Genomic DNA, 20,911 nt, shown 5'->3' on the forward strand with positions numbered 1-20,911 from the left:
CTAAGGGACATCCTCTCTGCCCCAAACCAGGAGACAAGCCTTTGAGGCCAGAGGGACAGAGAGCAGGTTGTTGGGTTACTTTGGAACCAAGGAAACTGCAAATTGAGTTTCTCATTAGCGCCCATGACATAGGTTGAACACCCCCGAGGCCCTGGCTGTGTGTGCTCCGTGGGGGTGGGGGCGGGGGCGGGGGTGTCTGGAGTAGACGGGCTCTTCCAGGACCAGAGCTGGTGGGGTGGGTGGTGGGCAGCCCAGGAGGCAGCGGGCCTTTGTCCTCTTGGCTCAGGCAGGCTGGTCCCTCCTGTCCTACAGCTTGATTCCCATGCCATTGCCAAATGGACCTGACTCTCAGGTCTGGGCTGGCTGCTGACCCAGGGCTCAGGGCAGGCATGCAGGAGTGGGAGAGCTAACTGACTCTTCCTGACAAGTGTTGAGCTCAGAGGTTTTCTAGAAAAATGCCAGGTCATTGGTATTATCCCCCTGGTTCTGATGTCTCTGACCCTGAGGCTGGTGCCCAGACAACAGGCAAGTGAGAGCCCAGGCCCAGATGTCTTGGGTTCCTGGGCGTCTGGCTCCCTGCCTTTGCCCCCTGCCTCTCCCAGGGCTGGTGGCTGGGATGGTGTAAGGACGGGAGGGAACAGGCCCAGGGTGTGGCAGGACCCCAGGGCTGACTGTCCAGCAGCTGCCAGGAAGAGCAGGCCTGGCCCCGGGCAGGGAGGCCCCAGGAGGGAACAACCTGAGTGGGACAGGGTGCTCTGTGGGCAGCCCAGGGGCCTCTGCCTTCTGTCTCAGCTGCTCCAACCTCCAACGGGCCAAGAAGCCTTGTTTTTTAGGGGGCGGGTTGTGGGGAGTGGGCGGCAGAGCTCCTTCCTGTCCCACACTCTGTGGCCCTGGGGTTGCTGGTCACCTTTGGGAGGTGTGCACTTGGGGTAGGGGGGTGAGGGGGGACGCGGCTCTGCAAAGGGTGAACCCTGTTGTCTTCTCCCTCCTCTGCCAGGAGGCAGTTCCCACCCTCCCCGTCGGCCCCGAAGATCCCCTCCTGGCAGATCCCGGTCAAGTCGCCATCCCCCTCCAGCCCCGCGGCCGTGAACCATCACAGCAGCAGTGACATCTCGCCTGTCAGCAATGAGTCCACGTCGTCCTCTCCCGTGAAGGAGGGCCACAGCCCCGAGGGCTCCACGGCCACCTACCACTTGCTGGGCCCCCAGGAGGAGGGCGAGGGGGTGGTGGATGTCAAGGGCCAGGTGAGGATGGAGGTGCAGGGCGAGGAGGAGAAGAGGGAGGAAGAGGAGGATGAGGAGGACGAGGACGTGAGCCGCGTGGACGAGGAGGACTGCCTGGGGGTGCAGAGGGAGGACCGCAGGGGCGGGGACGGGCAGATCAACGAGCAGGTGGAGAAGCTGCGGCGGCCTGAGGGCGCCAGCAACGAGAGCGAGCGGGACTAGGTGTCCAGGGCGCCGGCCGGGTGTGGGATGGGGCCTTGAGCTGGGCGGGGCCTGGGGCGGGGCCTGGCCTTTCTGACAGCCTAACCCACCGTGGCCTGGGCCCTCACCTTCTCAGCTCTGAACTCTCTGGGCAACTCTCTGGGCGTAGGCCCCCCCAGCCCCTCCTGGGCAGGTGTCCTGTCCCCAGGGGCTCTGCTGAGCGTCTGCCAGCCCAACACCGTGCATGACAAGAGGTAGTTTTATTACCTGACTCCTGACCCTCCGTGGAGGAGGAGCCGGTACCTGCGTCCGCGTCCATCCCTCTGCCCCGGGCTCCTTCACTGCTTCTCACCAGTGGCCAAGGGCGCCACGCTGTTTCCAAAACTGCTGGCCGAGGGCCACCCAAGGCCCCCGGCCCAGCGCGGACCATGCCGCCCTTGTGCGCCTGTGCAGCCCCGGCCCCGCAGTGCTCGGTCGTCCGCCCGCACGTGACAGCACACCGCACCTCTGACCGCTGGCTTGCTCAGCTTCCACCGGGGCGAGATGTGCTTCCACCCCGGTGTGGGAGCCAGGCGTCAGGGCCTTCCTGTCTGCCCCCCCCCCCGCCCCCCAAACACGTGTTCTTTTGTGTGATCAGGTGTAGGTTTCAGAATATAAGATACGACTGTATATAATTGTAATAAATACGAGTTGCCACTATTTAATTCCTGCCTGTGGCTCCCTGTCTGCTCTCGGCGCTCTGGGGCCACCCGGGGCGGGATGCAGGGGTGGGGCCCGGCAGTCCTGCTGAGGGCCTGATGGGGGGCAGCCCCTGTCTCCCTTGTCTGGCCCCTCCCCCAAGGCAGGAGTCCCTGCTCACCCACAGCTGGAGGGTTTTGTCCTTGGTCCCGAGCATCTGCGGAAGGGCGACGATCTGATCCGGGCAAAGGGACCTCACGTTGCTGTATACAGACCTGGTGTGGAGTGTGATGAGCTCTCCTTCCTTAAATGGATGCATGTGCTCCCAGGAGCGTGTGTCTCGTTCCCTCTTCCTCCCCCGTCTTCTCTCTGCTCCTCTCTCACCCTCCCTGTCTCCCTTTAACCTTCACACAGCATTTAGCTAAACCCGGAAAAACAGCGTGCAATGGAGCATTCTGCTCCCTTGAGCCCCAAGGGCTGTGGCCGGGGCCGTGTGTGGGGTCAGGGGCCTGGTCACGTCCGGTGCCTTGTGTAGACACAGGCTTTGGAAACAAAGTGCAGGGACAGCGGCCGCCGCCGAGGTGGAGCTGCAGCGCGGTATGTACCCTCCAGGGAGGCCCACGGCCTCCTGCCCACGAGGCAGGCCTCCCGCCTGCCTGGCCTGGGAGGGTGGAAGCCACCAACGGCTGAGGGTGAGACTGGGCGCCGGGGCGGTTTTGTCTCAGAAAACAGGTCGCCTCCTGTCCAGGCCCTTTCTCAGGTTCCTGCAGCAAACTCCCTCCTGACTCTCAGGCCAGGGGCCCTTGGTAGGTGTCAGGTCATGGCATCCGGCCCCTCCCTGACCCTCTGGGTGTCCAGCTCTTCAGCCTGGCTTCTCAGGTTTTGTCTTTGATGCTCAGGTGATGTCCCGGCTCTCTGCTTTCCCGCCACATGCTCCGTAGGGACAAGCAGAGCCCACGTTGAGTCACCTTCGTTTCCTTGCCTTCCTGAAGAAGCAGCCAGGATTCTCAGACCCCAGGGGCGACCAGCCTAGTCTGGACGAGGGGCCCGTGTCTGGCAGCCAGTCAGGCAGACCTGGGGTGGATGAGCAGAGGGCTGACAGCTCGGTCGGAAGCACCCTTGGCCTCGGGGAGCGGAAACCCTGGGTCCTGGGTGGGCTGTCACACTCTCCCGTTTGCTTGGTGACCATTTCTCATGGTCTCTAACTTTGCAGAGGTCCCTCTTGCCATAGGAGCAGACAGGAGGCCAGAGGGCCAATAGCCTGGGACAGAGATGCAGCCAGGACTGCTGGGGAGGGGGCACTGGGGCTGCACGGGGCGCCTTTGCCCCAACGTGGGGGGGTCAGTAGTTTCTTAGGTTCTGAACTCCCTGTGAGAGAAAGAGACGGATCCCCGGGCCCCGAGGCCTTTTGCCCCGCGGGTCCTGAGCACCGATCTCAGCTTTTGAGGACAGAGAGTCTGGCGGGATTTCAGGGAAAAAAAAAACCCCTCCCCAAAACAGCGTGAGTGCTGCCTAATAAAGGCAGCTGCTGGACGGAGGGAAAACAGCCCTTTGAAAAAAAAAAGCCTTTCATTAGAAAAATAATGCATTTCATCCAAATAAGGTAAAAATATTTGGAATGGGGCAGAAGTGAGCAGCAGGCAGCGCCTGTCAGGCCCTTTCTGGAAAGGAGAAGATTATTAAACTCAATTACAAAGTATTTTTGTAAAGTGTCTTTTAAGAAAGAACTCGCCCCAGTGCTGGGAGGCTACAGGACAGCCCTCTGGCCCCTGAGGTCTCCCCAGCTGGCCCGGTGACTCTTGGCTCTTGGCTCTTGGCTGTGCCCTGGGCAGCCCCAGCCCCCTGCTCTTTGCGACGCCCCCAGAGGGGAGCTGGCGAGGCAGCTGTCCCGTCTGCCCGGTGCCCTCCTCCCGTGTCCCGGGACTCCCTGGCGGGGAAGGGAGCCTGAGTCTATAAGCGTTCTCTTGTTTTCATATTGAAAAATGCCATTGCTGCCTGAGGCCGCAGGAGGCACAGACGCCCCTTCCCCCGCCGGACTCGGTTCACAGGTGCGGTTCATAGACTCTCCCTCCCCTTTAATGAAAGCGGGAAGGCCCTCCCCGTGTTGCGTGGCTTGCTTGTCTCCCCGAGAGGGAATTGGGCCTCCGTGGGGGCTCACACCCGGTTGGAGGAGGGGTTCTCTAGAAGGCTCCCTTCCTGCACCCCCACCCCCCGGCAGCCAGCCCTGGACCCAGGTTCTGCCCCGGAGCCCCAGGAGGAGGAAGGGCAGGCAGCAGACCTGCCTGTCCACCGATCCTCAGGAGTTTACTTCATCCTTAGTTTTTCTTAGTCTGTTTGCTTAAAGTTGCTTGTGCCAAGGCAGCGGCGAGGAGGATCCGAGTCTCCAGACAAAGGCAAGAGGGCGCAGTGAGCCCGGCAGGCAGCGGGGCGGCTCCGGCCTCAAGGGGCGCACGCCCTGGGGCCAGACCCAGCCCTGGCCGAGCCCCTGCCCTGACCCCCTGTGGCCCCCGCTGCTGCTTCGCCCTCACAGCTCTTTCCCGCCCTGCAACCAGGCAGCTCCTGGTGCGGTGTGGCCACGTGACGGCCACGTGACCGCGGGCCGCTCGGAGCAGGGGGAGCTTTAAATCTCCAGCGGCTCGGGCGTGCGTCCCCCCGAGTGGTGAGCAGACCTTAAGAGTTTACTTTCATCAGGCGCTTTAAAGCTCATGTTGTTCCAGAAGAGATGCGGTTTTATCATCGTTTCACAGGGAGAACGCCTGGAGCCTTTTCTTGTCTGACAAGTCCTGGGAGGACCGGCCTCAGTGACGAGGCCCCACTTCTCAGTGCACCCGCGAAACTCGAGTGCCGGGCCCTCGGCGGCCTGGCCGGCAGCTCCGGAGGGTGTTTCCGGGACAGGAGTTCCAGGATGCCCCGTGGATCCTAAATCCAGGAGCAGCAGCCGGGTCCCCGGGAGGCTCAGGGCAGGGCTGAGGGGCTGCGATGTCAGGACAGGCCCTTCAGTGGGGAAAAGCCTTTGATTTTCGCAGGCCGCAGTGTCTCTCTCCCCCAAGTGGTGTGGGGTGTGGGGCTCCAAAGAAGAGAAGCATTTGGGTCTGGCCATCCGTGCCTGCGTGGGCTGTGGGTCCTAGGAGGTGCTTCCTGTCTGGCCTCCCAGAGGGTGGCGTGGTCCCCCCAGGGAGGGTGGCACAGGCCTGGCCCCTGTTCATTCCTGGCAAGGTCCTGGGGACTCCCGCCAGTTTGAGGGGACCTCTGCCCGCCCTGCTTCCTGGAGGCCTGCCTGGGGGCAGCAGCACCTCCACTATCCGGTGCCCTGGCCCTGGGCCAAGGCCACCTGTGGGACCAGGGCCACCTCTCACAAATGCGAATGGAACAACAGTCCCCTTTGCCCGGGTTGACTGGCCATGCTGCCCGGGGAGGCGTGGCCCCGTTGCTGCGTCTCCAGGCGGGGTGGGGCGGCCTGCCTGTGGAGAAAGCCCAGGCCCAACTCCCGTGGGTGACTCAGCTGCTGGTAGCACCCAAGCTGGGCCAGGTCTGTGGGAGGCGGGCAGGCCACTGAGCTCAGCGTGAGCCTGTGCAGCTGGTTCTGGCTCTTTCCAAGAGGTTACAAAACTCTTGAATTTGCCCCAGTTTGGGTGTAGAAGCATCGCACCACCACAGCTAATTAAATCCCAGAATGAAAACATGTTTTACTGCAATTCCTACTGAGTCCAGCGAGCCACGGGGAGCATGGTGGGGCCTGGGCCCATTCCCCAGCCCTGGGGTGGGGCTGCCCCAGCTGCGGGCCCCTCCCTCCTAGGGGCGGGGGACACGGGGCAGTGGGCTGGCCTGGGTGCAGCTTCTTCAGATCACAGGCCTTTATCTCCCCAAGACCCAATGCCCCCTTCCCTGGGCCCTGTCTTGTTCCCGTGGTTGGGCCGGACCCCCTATCTCTGCCACATAGGAGTCTGCTGAGGTCCATCGGGGCCCAGGAGACCTGGGGGCAGCTGAGGAGGGGGCGTCTACTCTGAGTCCCTGCCCTGGCTCCCCCGGGCCCCAAGCGTCCCTGAGAGGCAGCTGGAGCTGGAGCCCCTGTGGGTCCTGCCCCCGCTGCAGACCCACCACCCGCCCGGCTGAGGTCCGGGCCTGGCTCCTTGCCTCCCCTCAAGCCCCGAGGGAGGGCTGCTCGGCCCACCAGGGCCTGTGAAGCTCCAATAATGGTTTTAATTTGTTGAACTTGTGTTTTATCCCATAAATTAGTCACTGTTTTATTTAACAGAATCGAGATATCCACAAACAATAGGCAAGTTCCAACGTGAACATTTTAATAAGACAGAAAAAAGTATATATTTTCTTGTCTGTTACAAACATATTTATGTAAATAGCCTGTGGGCTGCGTTCCAGGAGGAAAGAAGAAAGGGAAGGGCCCTTGGTGCCGGGTTGGGCTGGAAACGAGGCTTCTGTGGAGGAAATGACAGTGAGCAGGGCCCCGGGAGCCGGGCAGCCCCCGTGCCCACTCCCTCTGCGGCCCAGGTGGCACCCGGGGGACGCGCTGGCTGGACCTCACTTTCCCAGGCCCTCGGTCCCTCCCCAGGAAAGGGGTGAGCTCGCTGCAGGGGTGTGACATCCAGCAAGGGCCTCCTTGAGGCGGAAGGCCCTGCACTCGTCACGTCTCCTCCCGGGGCCCTGGGATGCCTGGCTGCCTGGCTCAGGGCAAGGCTGGCAAGATGGCACAGTTGACGAGGTTTAATGAGAAGTGGGTCACCACCTCAAAGTGTCAAGCGTGAGGCGAGGCCCGCGCTCTGGGCGGGGCCTGGCAGGAGCGCTCGTGCCCAGCTTCTGAGGGCGCCCCAGCCACTGTGCCACCAGGGCCGGCGGCTCAGGCCTGGGGCTGGTGACTGTAGACCCAGGAATTGGCCCCCTTTGGCGCTGCCCCCGCGTGCTCCAGGCAGGAGCCGAGCCAGCATCCGGATCGGATCCGGGTACGCGCCGTTCCCAGCCCAGGCAGGTCCCTGCAGGAAGGAGGAAGGAGCCGAGGGAGGAGGCAGAGGGATGACCCTGCCAAGTGCCTGCCCGGTAGCCCTGGCCGCGTGGGGAGGGGGCTGGCCAGGTTGCAGGCCTGGGAGCCTCTGGAGTCCTGTCCGGGCCCAGGGCTTCTAGGCCGTCCACCGCGGCCACGGCGGCTCCTGAGTCTCCGAGGGGACTTCAGGTGGGTTTGGGGAGGGAGGGAGGCCAGGCAGGGCTCAAGCCCCCCACTCTCTGTCTCCAGCAACCTGGGAGAGCTTGGTCCCATCCCAGGGGCAGAGCTGGTCTGCCCCCTTCCCTGCCAGGGTTGAAGGGTGACCGACGTCCCCCCCCCCAACTTGGCCCACGGAGCTCGGCCATGCTGGCTGTGCCGCCCTCCACAGCTGGGCCACCCCTGGCCGCTAGGGGCTGAGTTTAAAAATAAAAGCTAACTTGATAGATGTTTTTTCCAGTTTTTATTGAGTGAAAATGTCAAACCTTGCATCAGTCATGCAAAAAAAAAAAAAATCAAATAAATAAAACACATATATTAAATTTCTAATAGCACTAAATTCAAGTGGAAAAATATTCAGTTCTTAATAACCAGGTGCCGAGGAGACCAGATTCAAGTAATCAGAGCACACGCTGTTCAGTTCGGTTTTCACGTTTTGCATTTTCGTCTCAAAACCTCTCTATATATCTCTATATATCTATATATGTATATACATATAGATATATACACACATATGTGCATACATATTATTTTATATTTATATATATACACATACATAGTTATAAAACATTAAAAAGAGCATTGGTGGATCAAGCATTGTTTTCCCCACGGAAAGAAAATAAAACAAAAATTACACGTTAAAATTCAAAATGAGCTAGCAATGGCTTATAGTCCTAGTGTGCAATATGAAGGTTACAAAAGGCTAGACTTCGCACTGTCGGCATCTTCTTTTTTTCTTTTTTCTTTTTTTTGTTTTGATTTTGCTACATTGAAAAAAAATTTTTTTTTTTTTCTCCTTTACAAAACTCCTTCCACAGACTCCCCGGTTCTGTGGTCGGGCACAAAGTCTGGGCGAATGCTCAGCAGCAGCACGTGGTGCCCACAGAATTCAGGAGGCTCTGGTAGGGGCTGTTCTAGAAAACCATGTGTTTCCTTTTGAATCAGGTACACTCTGTCTGACCACTCCTCCCTCCCGGCTCCCTCTCCAGTTCAGATGGTCCTGGCTTTCTGGCTGTGGGCAGCCAAGAGGAAAAAAAAAAAAAAAGAAAAAAAAAGAAAAAAAAAAAGGAAAAAGAAAAAGCCACTGCCCCTTCCCCCTATCCCCAGCTGGGTCTGGCCTGGAGACCTATGGGGAGGAGGCTCTGAGTGACAGTCTGTCCCTCAGGCTAGGCCTTGAGTGCTCCCTGTGGCCACATCACACAGGGTCCACCCTGAGACAGGACTGGTGGCCCAGAGTGGAGAGAACGGGAACAGGAGGGGCCTTGGGCAGTCCCCCTCGGTCCCTGTCGCGCTTGGAGCCACTGGCCAGGTGTGTGTGTACCTGCCAGTGGGGTCACGTCCCCCGCTCTGGGCTCAGGGACCTCATTGCTGGGAGGGGCAGTGGGTGTGTGTATGTGGTGGGGGGGTATTTTGCAAAGAGAACCAAATCCAGGTGGGTTGCATCAGCAAAGAAGTATCCCAAACAAAATAAAACAAACGGGGGTGGGGGGGAAGCCCTATAAAGCCACACGCATAACCAAGAGAAAAACTCAAATGTTAAATTAACTACAAACTTGTATCAACAATAATAGTCCTTTTTTCTTGTCTCTACAAAATTCAAGTTAAAAGTTGGAATCACACAGCTCCCATCAGTGCTAGTGTAAAGACGGACAGCCTCAACCTGGTAAGGCCTCTAAACTAAACCTAAACAAAATCCCACGTGAGCAATTGCACTCAGGTCTCCAACCTCAGGGCTGGTCCGGAGGCGGGTCTGGGCTCTAGCCGCCCGCCTGCTTTTTTCTTTTGTTCTGTGTAGAATAATAACCTTTACAGGAAAAATACTGTACAACTTTCTCGCTTTTTTTTTTTCCTATGTTGAATATTAAAGCCCCAAACAGTCGCATCCTTCCTGTTCTCACCACCTGTGTGGCTGAGACCCCCTGCGGGCCCAGCGCCCCAGCACCAGCTGCTCTTCCCTCTGTGAACGAGCACAGCGCGGGCCGGGAGGCCCCAGCCCTCGGAGCAGATGCCCGGGCCGGGCCCCGCCGCGACGGCCGAGCAACCCGGGGCTGCCAGCGCTGCCATCGCCAGGAGGCTCCCTCCGCGGTCCCTGTAGTGTCACCCGTGCTCACGCCTTCCGCCCCGCCCACCCCCAGGGCCAGGAGGGAGGGAGGGTCTTAGCTGCACGAACGGGAGGCCCTGCCAGGTGCTGCCGGTGCCGGCGACCCCGCGCCCGGCCCAGCCCTGAGCAATGAGAAATCCCACCGGCGCGGGCGTGGGGCGCGGGGTCCGGCGCGGGGAGGGCGCTCGGGGCAGCCGCCCGGGCTCGGCGCCTGCCTCGCCCTCCGGGACCCCCCGCTCCTCGTTCCCGCCCCGGACAAGAGCACCTTCTGTTTCCCTGAAGAAGATCCCCGAACTGCGGCCGGAGGACGGTCACCAGCAGCCTCTGTCCTTCCGGCCGCTGGGCTGCCACGCGGGCGGGCGGGCGCGGGGCGGCCCCGGAGCACCAGAGGGAGGCCCCCGCCTCTGTCCTGAGACGGACTCGGGGTCCGGAAGCACCGGCGGGGGCCCCGAGCCCGGAGCGCCTCCCGACGCCGGAACCGCGGCGCACACCTAGCTCTGTACAAGGGAAGCCTGACATATAAATACCGTTTCTTACAAAATGCACAGCAAGAGGACAATAAGGAGGCGAGACCCCGCGGGCGCCGGGCGCCGCCGGCCCCCCTCGCGCCACCGCCCGGCCGCTACGGGGAGGCGGCGGCGGGCGCGGGCCCGGGGGGCGCGGGGGCGCCGAGGGCCGCCAGCTCCGGGCTCCGCGGCCCCGCCGCGGCCTCGGGCAGCGACTCCTCCGAGTCGGTGCGCAGGTCCTCGTCGTCGTCCTCATCCTCGTCGTCGTCCTCGTCGTCGTCCTCGTCGTCGTCGTCCTCGTCGTCGTCCGCCTCCTCCTCGTGCAGCTCCAGCTCCTCCTCGTCGTCCTCCTGCGACGACTCGCCGGCCGCGGGGCCGGGCGCGGGCGCGGCGGGGCCGGCGCGGGGCCCGGGAGCGTCGGGCGGGCCGGGGTCGCCAGCGGCAGCGGCGGCCGCGGGCAGAAAGAGCAGGGCGGCGGCGGCAGCGGCGGGCTCGGCGCCGGGCGGGGGCGCGCCGTCCAGGCAGGCGGCCGGGCCGGGAGCGGAGCCCTCGGCGCCGGGGGAGGCGGCGGGCGGCTCGCCGCGCTCCTGCTTCTCGTGCTTGCGCTTGTGCGAGTCCATTTGCGACATGCCCACGACCGTGTGGCGGCAGCCGGGGTAGGTGCAGTGGAAGTGCGAGCACTTGAGCTTGTACTTGCAGTCGGGCACGGCGCAGTCGGCGCTCGAGCTGAACTGGCAGAAGCCCGCGGCGCTGATCACGTCCTGCTTGCCGTGGTGCTTGCGGTGCGCCGTGACCTTGGTGCTGTCGGTGCAGCGGAAGCGGCAGCGCAGGCAGTGGAAGTGCGTGCTGGTGCCCGAGAAGGGGCAGTCGGCGAAGTGGCAGCTGAGCGAGGCCTTGAAGCGCTTGAAGTCGTCCAGCACCAGGTTGTCCACGCGGTCGTGGTGCTGCGCGTGCTTGTACATGTGCGTGCGCCCGCAGAACTTGTAGCCGCAGTTCTCCCGCGTGCAGTGGTAGTGGGTGACCTTGAGCGAGAACTGGCAGGCCGCGTCCTTGCAGTCCTCGTAGAGGTCGAAGCGCCGGAAGCCCTCCAGCATCATGCCCTCGTCCAGCATCTTGCGCGAGGAGGCCGTCTTGCGCCGCTTGCCAAACGGTGACATGTCCTCGATGATCCAGAAGCGCTTTTTGGCCCCGGAGGCTGTCGGCATGGAGATGGTGTTCCCTGGAGAGGAGGGCTTGGTCAGTGCCCTCGTGGGCCCCATTCGTGATCAACTCTGGGCCTGTCCCATGACCCCCACCACCCCACCCCAGGTGGCCAGGGAGCCCCACGCTTCCCCCTTCGTCATCCTGCATCTGCAGGTGGGTGGCAGAGCAAGCAGCTCTGGGGGACAGGGTGGCTGCTTCCTGGCCAGTTAGGGTGGGAAGTGAGGACACGTCCTGGTGCTAATTGAAGCTGAAGGGGGAATCTAGGTCGTCAGAGTGTAATTACCCAAGTTGGACAGGGGCCAGGACGCCATCACACGCTGGCCTCTAATGTGGGACAGGCCGGCTCCTTCTAACCAGTTTCCCTGGCTGCCCTCGGGTCTGCGCCTGGGACCGGGCTACTCCCAACAGGGATCCCGGGTGCCCTGGGGCTGTTGGCAGCTGCAGCTCCCATCCCGAGAAGCACCTTCGTGGTACCAGAAGGTGCTCTAGGGTCTGGGGCTTTTCTGTCCACGCCCCCCCCCACCAACCCTCTGTGGGCTGGGAGAGGGCAGCTTCTGCTGAGGGGACAGGACTGGAGCAGGGGCTTGGCCGGTGGCTGGATGCCCATCTGTACCCTCCCTCTTGGTCCCATCTGCTTCCCTGGCTCAGGATGTCCCACAGTCAGGGCCGCCCTATCACAGTGTGGTTGTGGTCCCATTACCCTCTTTCTGGGGGCTGGCGTGAGGGGAGTACAGGCAGCTGGGGAAGGGGTGGCTGTCTAGGCACTCCCTGCTCCACACCCCGACCTCGCCCCCCTGCAGAGTGCAGGGTGGGCACCCTCCAGGCTCCCCCCACCCGCGCACTGACCTGCCCAGCCCTCCTTCAACCTGCCTAGAACGGCCAGCACCAGGCACGGACGTGCTGCTCTGTCCATCTCAGCAGCAGACCCAATCCCCCGCCCCCACCCCCAGCTCAGCAGGCGGAGAAAACCATAACGGCTGTGGGCTGGGGAACCCTGGTGGGGGTGGGGGTGGGGGCCGGGGGGCTGGGGCCTGGGGATCCAGGTGGGTGAGGACTGTCTGCTTTGGGTCTGAGGTCACAGGGCTCTGTCTGGTTCTGCCTGCGACAGAACATGGGCCAAAATCCACGAGGGGGAACCCTCTGCTTCGCTCTCTGCCACCCCCCTGGGCTGGCCCAGTGCCTGGCACTCGGGCAGCACGTGCAATAAGAATGAACAGAGGAAGAGGCAGAGCCAGCTGATGACTACCCCAAAGGGCTGGGGGGGGCGGGCAGCTACAGGGTGGGGCCAGGAGGCCCCTCTGCCATTGAGCCCTGCTGGGGCCTGGGCCTCTTCCTGCTTGGCTCCAGGGTTGGGGGTTCAGGCTGGTGTCAGGACCCTCCAAACCTGGGCAGGCCCCAGACACCAGCAGCTTTCCCAAGAACCTGTCTGCCCATCCCTCGTGCTGGGCCCCAGGTGAACTCCCCAAAGCAGAAGGGACAGGCTCTGCCTTGCCGCAGGGGCGTGTGTGTGTGTGGGGGGAAGCACATGGCCATCTTGGGGCTCAGGCCAGTTGCTGAGATGGGGTGAACCCCAGGGAGCGCTGGTGGCGATGTTCTGGCCTGTCCCGGGCTGAGCAGGAGCTGAGAGGAGCTGTCCTCGGGACAAGGGGACAGGCGCTCTGGTCTTGGGGGTGCTGGAGGCAGATGGGGTGGCCCTGTCATTGGCCCAGCAGGCCACAGAAAAGGGTCAGGTCCTGGACTGTGGCCTTAAGGATCAGCTGGGGTGACAGACACTGGTAAAGAGGGCATGAGTGAGTTACCTGCGGCGTCCTGAACTAGGGGGACGTCACTTTTTACTGGAGTTGGAGTGGCAGTGATGGGCGGGAAGCTGGGCGGGCTGCTGATGGGGTGGGCCAGGCCCCGGGTGGCTCCGAGAGTGGCACTGAGCAGAGAGTATGAGAGACAGGGTGGAGAAAGGAGGCGTGGGAGGGAGGGCAGGGGGGACCGGAGCGCGGCTGGCGAGAAGGATGGGGTCAGCGGGGGCGGCGGAGCCACACGGGCAGCCTCGTCACCAGCGGCAGCAGGAGGAGGAAGAGGAGGAGGAGGAGGAGCCGGGCAGCCTGGAGAGGGTGGAGAAAAGCAGAAAAAAAAAAAAAAAAAAAAAAAAAGAAAGAAAGAAAACCAAAACAAATAACAAACAAACAAAAGAGAAACCAAAATGAGAAACCCAATGGCAGAAGCAAGTATGATATGAAAACATGTGGACAGATGAGGAGCCGACAGATGCCACAGGGAAGACGGGAGGAGGTGGCCGAGGAGAGAGGACTGGACGGGGAGGCAGTGCAGGGAGAGGCTACGGCGGGCTAGGGAGGACCCCACGCTGGGGCCCAGGGGCTGCACTGGGGACAATGGCAGAGGGGGCAGAAGAGGGCCAGGGCTGGACGAGGCCCGCCTGCCCCTCTGGCCGGGGGCTGTGCTGCTTTTTCTGTAGCTCTCAGCTGCAGCCCGCGTCCTCTCCTGGAAACTCACGCTGAGGGCAGAGCGCTGGGGCGGCGGGCAGACCGGCAGCAGACACCCTCAACGGCCCAGGTCCCACAGACCAGCCACACATCGGTCTGTCCTCCGCCGAGGCTGCCTGACCATGACCCGCCTGTCCTAAGCTGGGCCCAGCGCTGCTGGGCCTCAGGAGGCGAGGCCTGTCCTGGGCTTCCCGGCTGCCTGCTCACCTGCCGCGGTGCTCTCGTTGCCCACGGGGGTGCTGGAGCAGCTGCGGTCCATGGTGGAGGACTCGGAGGACATGGCGCCCGGGCTGCAGCCGGTGTAATCCATGTACTCGTCCGTCTCCGTGTCCATCAGGCTCGGGGGGCCCTGAAAGGAAGTGGGGGGCCCTGAGGAAGCTGGGCTGGGGGCTCCGCTGCCCCGCAGGCGCGGGCAGCCGGTCGCTCTGGGCGGCCTGGCCCACCATGGGGAAGCAAGAACAGGAGCGGCTGATGCCCTCTGGCCACCCCGGGAAGGGGAGGGGACAGCCTGGCAGCGCCCGGCTCACCTGGGAGGAGGGCACGCGATCGAAGTTCTTCCCCAGCATCCTCCGCATGTGCTTCCGGGCGTGGGAGGTCATCTGGTGCTTGAGGAGGAAGGAGAACTGGCAGCCCTCGCGGATGCAGTGGAAGTGGCTGTTCACCTGGTTGTACTTGCAGCCTGTGGACACAGCCCCCCCGGCCGTGAGCCTCCGCTGCCGGCCAGTGCTCATGGTACCCTCTGGGTGTCGGGCACTGTTCCAGGCATGGGGACATGTGGCCAACAAGGCGGATGGTGTCTGGGGAAAGGCCACTTCCCCTATGGCGGCGCTCCTATGAGGAGGGCTTGTACCCCACCCCTGGAAAGTCCTAGGCCACCTGGCTGTCCAAAGCCTGGGCCTCCCCTCCAGCCGAGCAGGGATGCACATGACAGTGGCGGGCTGGCTCCATCCCCTGCCCGGCCCACTGAGAGGACCATGGGCTCCAGGGCGAGGGGACCACCAAGGACCTGTGCGCTAGATCAGCCACCTCCCAACAAGCCACCTGTCCCCACAGCTCCTCTGGGGAGCCAGGTGCTGCTGGCTTCCAGGCCTTGTTGAGATGGTGGTGGGCTGGCTGGCCCTCTGTCCCCCACCCCCAACCTCTGCTCTGCTCCGGGCTGGGAACAAACAGAAGCGGCCGCACTGAAACGGTATCAGCAAGGGGCAGGTGAAGACCTGCCCGTTGCCATGGCTCCTGAGCCGGGCCCAGTGTTTCCTATCATCCCCCAGCTTTGTTTGGCCCCCGTTACCACTAAAAACACCCAAAGTTGAGTAAATAACAACTGCAGAGCACCCTGACAGCTGTAAACTGAGCCCAGGAACAGCGCGGGCCACCCAGTGTTGATGTCTGTTGCCCTGATGACGGCCCTCTCTCAGGCCCTGAATCCGTGTTGAGTTCATACTTGGAGGAGAGCTTTGTTTTTTTTCCGGCAGGTGGCTTTACGGAGTCCCCCGGGCAAAGGCCGGTCTGCTGCAGGCGGCGGCCCCACCGCTACACCCCCTGGGACCACCTGAGTCACGACTGGCCTTGCGGGCAGCCCAGGCGTCTGCACCCCGTCTACCTGGCTCCCATCCACCCCCGTTTCCGGGGGAGCCCCCCCTCTCCCCCAGGGCAGATTCCTGCTCCGCACCTGCAGGCCCTGAACACACGGCTCCATCCTAAGGCAGGAGGCTGGGCTCTGCCCTCTGTCTGCTGGTCTGGGGCCTCCTCCCCACGAGCCCCAGGGCAATGGGCCCAGGAAGCTCCTCCTCCTCAGGGAGACCTTGTTCCTGGGCTGGGGGGCAGCTTCCCTGCCGAGGGCTCAGCTCTCAGCAGCAGAGTTAACTCCAAGGCACCTGCGGCCCAGCTCAGGGCCACTTATGGCCTCCTCTTGCGTGCCCCACGGCCACCTCCTTCCAGGTCAGCCCAGGTCACAGATGCTCTGGGTTGAGCCCACAATGTATCTGCTGTCCCAACAGATCCCCAGCACCAAGCACAGGGCCAGCCACAGTGGACGCTCAAAAAAGATCTGAGCTGCCAGCTCCACCCCCACCACCGCCCCCCGCAATGGGACAGAGCCTGGCACATGGCTGCCCCTCAAAAAATGTCTGCCGAATGAATGAATGAACAAACGAACAAGCCGTGGTCCATTGTGGATAAAACCCTGGTCCTTAAAGCCATGGAAAGACATCCCAGGGCAGAGAACCTCAGGAGCTCCTAAGACGTACCTGCAAGGCCCTCTTGAAAAGGAAAGGACGAAGAACCCAGCCTAGGCCTGGACGCCGGAAACGAGGCTCCAGGCATCTTCCCTGGGGAGTGGCGTGTTCCGAGTCACCCTCACCCCTTCTCCTAGGCTCTTGGGGGTTTTACTGTTTTCCCAGTTTGACGATGCCTGGCCTGCGATATCTGCGACATCTCTTAAAAAACATGGAGCCTGCTGGCTGTGGTGTAGGCCGGCAGCTGTAGCTCCAATTCAGCCCCTAGCCTGGGAACCTCCATATGCCCCGGGTGCGGCCCTAAAAAGCCAAACAAACACACAAAAACAGAACATGGAGCCTGATGTACAGGGGACAAGAAGTAGGTCCCAGCGAGGTGGCCCAGGCCCCCAGGGGCCAGGAACATAGTCCTGCCCTCTGCTGTCACCCCTGCCCCCCCACCCCCGCCCCGGCCTTCGGTACCTAGCCTGCCGCACTCCTCACGCTTGGTGAAGTACTTGAATCCGTTGGCTGCCCGCCGCTCGGCTTTCTCATGCTTCTTTATGTGCCACGGCAGCTTGGTGGTGATGTTGGTCACAAAGTAGCAGCCGCTCCGGAGACAGTGGTAGTGCCCGCGCATCCGGAACTCGCAGTGCTGCAAGAAGGGACAGGAGGCTCAGGACCAGGCAGGCCGATGTCCATAAGCTCGCTCTGGGCTGTGGCAGGCCCTTCGCACACGTGTGTTCTGCGGTACTCAGAACCAGAAACACACCTGTGTTAAGACCTGCCACGTGTTAAAAAACAGTATGTCCCTTTCTGCCACTTGATTCAAACATCCTGCCTGGTATCACTGCCATCCCTCTCTAAGCCCACGCCCAGAGCAGACATCACTAATTTATCTGAGCACTCTTCTCTCGAGGCCCGGCCCTAGGCAGACATCATTAATCTATCCTAGCACTCTTCTCTGTGCTCCCGGGTCTAGGCTCAGACTCCTCCTCCTCGCTCTGTCAGGAAGGCCCTGCAGGTCTCAGGGGTAGGCCTTTATAGTGAATCGGATCGACAGGTCAAGCTCTTCATCTGTCCAATGGGCCTATTTTAAAATTCTAGGCCTCTGAGGAAAGGCAGCCCAGCTGTTCCAAGACGGGCAGAATGATGCCAAGTGCACAGTGGCTGCCCAGCACTTATATAGCCGTCACCCAGGGATGGGATGAAATGACAGACCTCACCAACTGAGCACCAATCTGAACCCCTGCCCAGGGGGTCTCCAGGGACCCGCGGACAGACGGTGTCCTTTCCAGAGTCTGGAGGAGGCCAGTTAAAAAAGGGCGTGAGAAATGGAGACTCTGCCAGGAAGAGCAGGTCCTGGGCCCCGGCCCCGCCCCCGGCCCCACCCGCCCGCCTCGCTGACCTGGTTGGGACAGAGGCACTGCAGGGAGTAGTAAGCAAACTGGTCTCGCACGTTCACCAGGTTGTTGTTGGGGTTGATGTGGTCCAGGCAGTGGGACTCGGCCTTGCCAGAGGTTTTGCAGACGTACTTGCAGTTCCCAAAGAGACAGTGGAAGTGGAACTTGTTGGCATACTTGCAGTCCGTTGCGAGGCAAGGATCGCTGGAATGAAACCATGGCCCAGAAGGTCATTGGCATTCCCAGTGCCCTCCCTGCCGGTGTCCTGACATTTGCTCGGGTTGAGGTGTCATGCCCCGGCCCCCCATGATGCAGTCAAGAGGATGGCCCCGGGCTGTCCTCCTGCTCAAGAGGACGATGCAGCCAGAGGAGACTACAGATCCCAGCAGGCACTCTGGCCTGCTTTTTGAAGCTCTGAGGGTGCCTAAGGGATTGTATGCAGGCTGCCCAGAGCACTGCACGCTGGGACACGTAGTTTCCACGGCCACACCTCGGGATTATAGATAAGGATGGCTGCAATCATTTCTTGGATGTGAAAATGAGGGACGGTGCTGCCAGCCCTGGCGGGACGCCAGCGAAAGCTTGGCTGACGTGGCACGGGCACTGCCTCGGCCATGGCTGACTGACAGGGTGCAGATGGGTGGGCAGCCCTACCAGGAAGCTTTGCTACCACGGGCCTTGGCCAGTGGGGACGTGTGCCTGGCGTCAGGTCCTGCTGCGGCTCAGAGCTGCTGGGGCTTCCAGGGCCAGCTCTAGGCTGCCACCCACTCAGAGAACCTCACAAGCCAGCTGAGCGGTGGGCAAAGTCCCATGGCTGGCCTACCTCTGAGCCGCAGCCCCCGCCCCAGAGCCCTGCCTCCCAGGCTGCGGGCATGTGCTCCAGCCTTCTGCCCTGACTGGCAACACGGCCGCCCCCCACATCAGACTTGGGGTGGGAACTCCCACCAAGGCCAGGATGCCAAGAGGGCTGCCACTCTGGGGAGGTAAACAGAAGAAGGGAAGCTGGGGAAGGGACAGGGAGGAGCCGGGTCCCCTTCCATGCCGTGGGCCCAGCCCCAGGTGCTCAGAGAGGGAGAACAGCTGCCACTCAGGCGGTGTGTGTTCACATTCAATTTATTACTTTTATTGAGAACAGGAAGCCGCACACATAATGATACAGAGTCACCGTTCTCGCCGCAAGGAGCCACCACCATCCAGTAAGGAAGGTCCCTTCCACCCCTGAGAGCTCAGATCATCTTGTAGGTGGGTGGGGGCCAGGGGGAAGGGGCTAGCCCCCTCCCCCCACCACCCAAGACCCCGCTTGCCCTGCAGAGACTCAGCCATGGGCACGAGCCACAGAGACCAACAGGGAGGCCCGGAGGGAGATACAGCCCACCTAGCTGGGCGAGGACCGCCACTCCCAGCCCAACCGGGCTGGTCCTCGCAGCGTTACGACTGGCCTCTGAAACAGTGGCCGCTACCTCCACCACCTCCCCCCACCCTGGCCACCTGTTCTGGGAACAGGCAGTGAGGTCTGAGCAGCAGCACCTTTGGCTAGAAGGGCATCGCCCGGTGACCGGGTCCCAGAGAGGCTGGGGACAGCCAAGGCTACTGCGGGGTGAGGCCAGGGCCCCCTCGGCTGCCCTCGCTAGCGCCTACTCCCGAGACACACGGGGGACACAGGACTCCCGGCTCATCGAGGGACTCACTTCTCCTGGAACTGGAGGAATCCGGGTTTGACCTGGGGCTTGGCGTTCTCTAGAGAAGTCGTTGCCAAGGGTGAAGTGGGCAGGTGAGGCACTGACGCTGGAATCTGAGGCATCTGGGGTATGGTGGAAGCCAGCTGCTTCCAGGCGAGCAGGGTGGGGGTGGAGGGCACGGCGGCTGGGTTGGGAGCGGGCCCCTCCAGAGAGGAAACGGTGGCCGCGGTGACGGGAGGTGCTGGAGGGGACACGGGGGCCAAGGAGGGTTTGGTCTCAGCCGATGAGGCCGGGAAGGAAGCCTCTGCATTGCCCTTCACTGCTCCTCCCTCTGTCCGGAAATGGAAGCTGCGGGAGGCAAGAGAGGGGAGTTGCAGGTGGGGAGTGGAGAGGGCCCCGGGCAGACCAACCTTTACCTGGCATACCTGCCTGCGGGCGTGTGACCCCATCATGAACCTAGGGGCCCCATGTCCCCACCGCATCTCCAGCGCCAGACGCCAGAGGTCTCCCACCAGGACGGAAGGACTGAGAGCAAACTGGGACCTCCTCTGACCTTGAACTCAGGCTTCTGGTGCTGCCCTAGCTACACCTTCCAACGCCTGACCCTTCCGAGGTGCTGTCCCTACTCGAGAAGGGGTCGGGACAGCAGGTCCTGGCTTACAATGCCCATCCTTCCAGAACCTGCTCCGAAATTTAAAGGTGGGTCCAAGTCTGCTCTTCTGCAGACTGGCCGCTGCGGCCGCCTAGGCGGTGGGAAGAGCCCGACCCAGGGCTTTGAGAGCAGCAAAGAGCTGTCTTAAATGTTTACAAGTTGTGGGTTCAGTTACAGCAGGCGGCTGGACTGGTTGCTTTTCGGCTCAATGAATCTTACAAATTAATTTCATCATCCTTAGGTCAAAACGAGTCTATAAGTGCAGCACTGTGGCTTGGAAAGGCCTTTGCCGAGAGCCCCTGGGGTGGGGTCAGAGCTGGGTGTCTCCGGCTGGCTCTGTGGGAAGCACCTGTGGGAGGGCTGATGGCTGCACTGGGCCGGGCGCAGAAGCCGCTGTTGCCCATAGTGGGGCCTGGGTGGGCTCAGAGGACCGGGCTTGGGGGCTGAGCTGGCGGAAGGATGGAGAGGCCTGCCTTTGTCCCAGGCAGCACCTCGGTCTCTGAGGTCTGGTGGCAATGGCACAGGGTCCTGCTTGGAAGGTGGCTAGAGGCCTGTGCTGCCCCCGGCCCCCCCCAGCCCAGGGCCGGGCTGGGACGAATGGGGCTAGTTTCCAGGGCCCCAGGACCCCCACTCACTTGGCGTGCTTGATGGCCCCGTCCAGGGTGCTGAAGAGCGCGCCGCACTCCTCCACCACGCAGTGGAAGTGGGCCTTGTGAAGGAAGTCGCACTGGACGTCACACAGGTCCTTGGTGCCAAACCTGGCAGAGGAGCCGGCTGCTTAGAGGAGACCCCGGGGCTCCGGCGAGGCTGGGGTGGGTGGCGGGGCTGGACCCTGGCTCCCGGGACCAGCAGGGGGGGTGGCCCTTCCCTCCCCCTTGCTCACCTCGCAAGCCCCTCACCTGCGAAGGTACACCTTCCAGGGCTCCGACAGCTTCTCCTGAACCAGCGCCTTCACGGCCTTGCCCAGGAAGGGGGAGGATTCCCCACCGGGGCTCCCCTCCACTTCCGTCTTAATGTTCAACAGGCCGCCGAGGTTGGGGTTGCCCTGAGACATCTGTGAGGAGGACAGGCTTGTGCTTCAGGCTGGGGACCTCGGGACACTGACCCAGCTGCCCCGGGAGCAGTGGCAGCTCTGGGCCGGCCAAGAGCATCGTGGTGCCAGCAGCCGCCTGGGGGGGGGGGGCGCTGGGAAGGAGGCCTGAGGCCACGCGGCTCTGGCTCCAGCGGAGCCCACTCTGAATGGTCGCTGCCACGGGCAGCCTGCAGCGCTGCCCGGGGTCCCCACGGAGCTGCGGGGGCTCCTCCACACAAACCCTGTGCCGCCAGAAGCCATCACTCAATC

General features: G+C 62.3%; 2 protein-coding genes across 7 annotated transcripts in view; one reads left to right on the forward strand and one right to left on the reverse strand.

The window, feature by feature from the left end:
- PEX14 (peroxisomal biogenesis factor 14) overlaps window positions 1-2,128 on the forward strand; it is a 134,204-nt gene extending 132,076 nt beyond the window's left edge. The window contains exon 9 of the mRNA XM_003127561.3: window positions 998-2,128. Coding sequence (XP_003127609.1) covers window positions 998-1,445 — 448 coding nt within the window. The 3' untranslated portion in view covers window positions 1,446-2,128. The remainder of the gene's footprint in view (window positions 1-997) is intronic.
- The window catches only part of CASZ1 (castor zinc finger 1), a 153,167-nt gene continuing 138,638 nt past the window's right edge, over window positions 6,383-20,911 (reverse strand). For 4 of the 6 annotated variants that reach the window (XM_021095326.1, XM_021095328.1, XM_021095329.1 and 1 more), the window contains 8 exons: window positions 20,469-20,623; window positions 20,205-20,327; window positions 18,927-19,265; window positions 17,244-17,442; window positions 16,319-16,490; window positions 14,150-14,301; window positions 13,830-13,971; window positions 6,383-11,140 (listed from right to left, as the gene is read on the reverse strand). In XM_021095326.1, the coding sequence (XP_020950985.1) occupies window positions 10,038-11,140; window positions 13,830-13,971; window positions 14,150-14,301; window positions 16,319-16,490; window positions 17,244-17,442; window positions 18,927-19,265; window positions 20,205-20,327; window positions 20,469-20,623 (2,385 nt within the window). In that variant the 3' untranslated portion in view covers window positions 6,383-10,037. Of the gene's footprint in view, window positions 11,141-13,829; window positions 13,972-14,149; window positions 14,302-16,318; window positions 16,491-17,243; window positions 17,443-18,335; window positions 19,266-20,204; window positions 20,328-20,468; window positions 20,624-20,911 lie in introns of those variants that run through there. The other 2 variants (XM_021095330.1, XM_021095331.1) reach the window with 1 other exon arrangement.

This window comes from Sus scrofa, chromosome 6 (assembly GCF_000003025.6).
Source record: "Sus scrofa isolate TJ Tabasco breed Duroc chromosome 6, Sscrofa11.1, whole genome shotgun sequence".
Taxonomy (NCBI): domain Eukaryota; kingdom Metazoa; phylum Chordata; class Mammalia; order Artiodactyla; family Suidae; genus Sus; species Sus scrofa.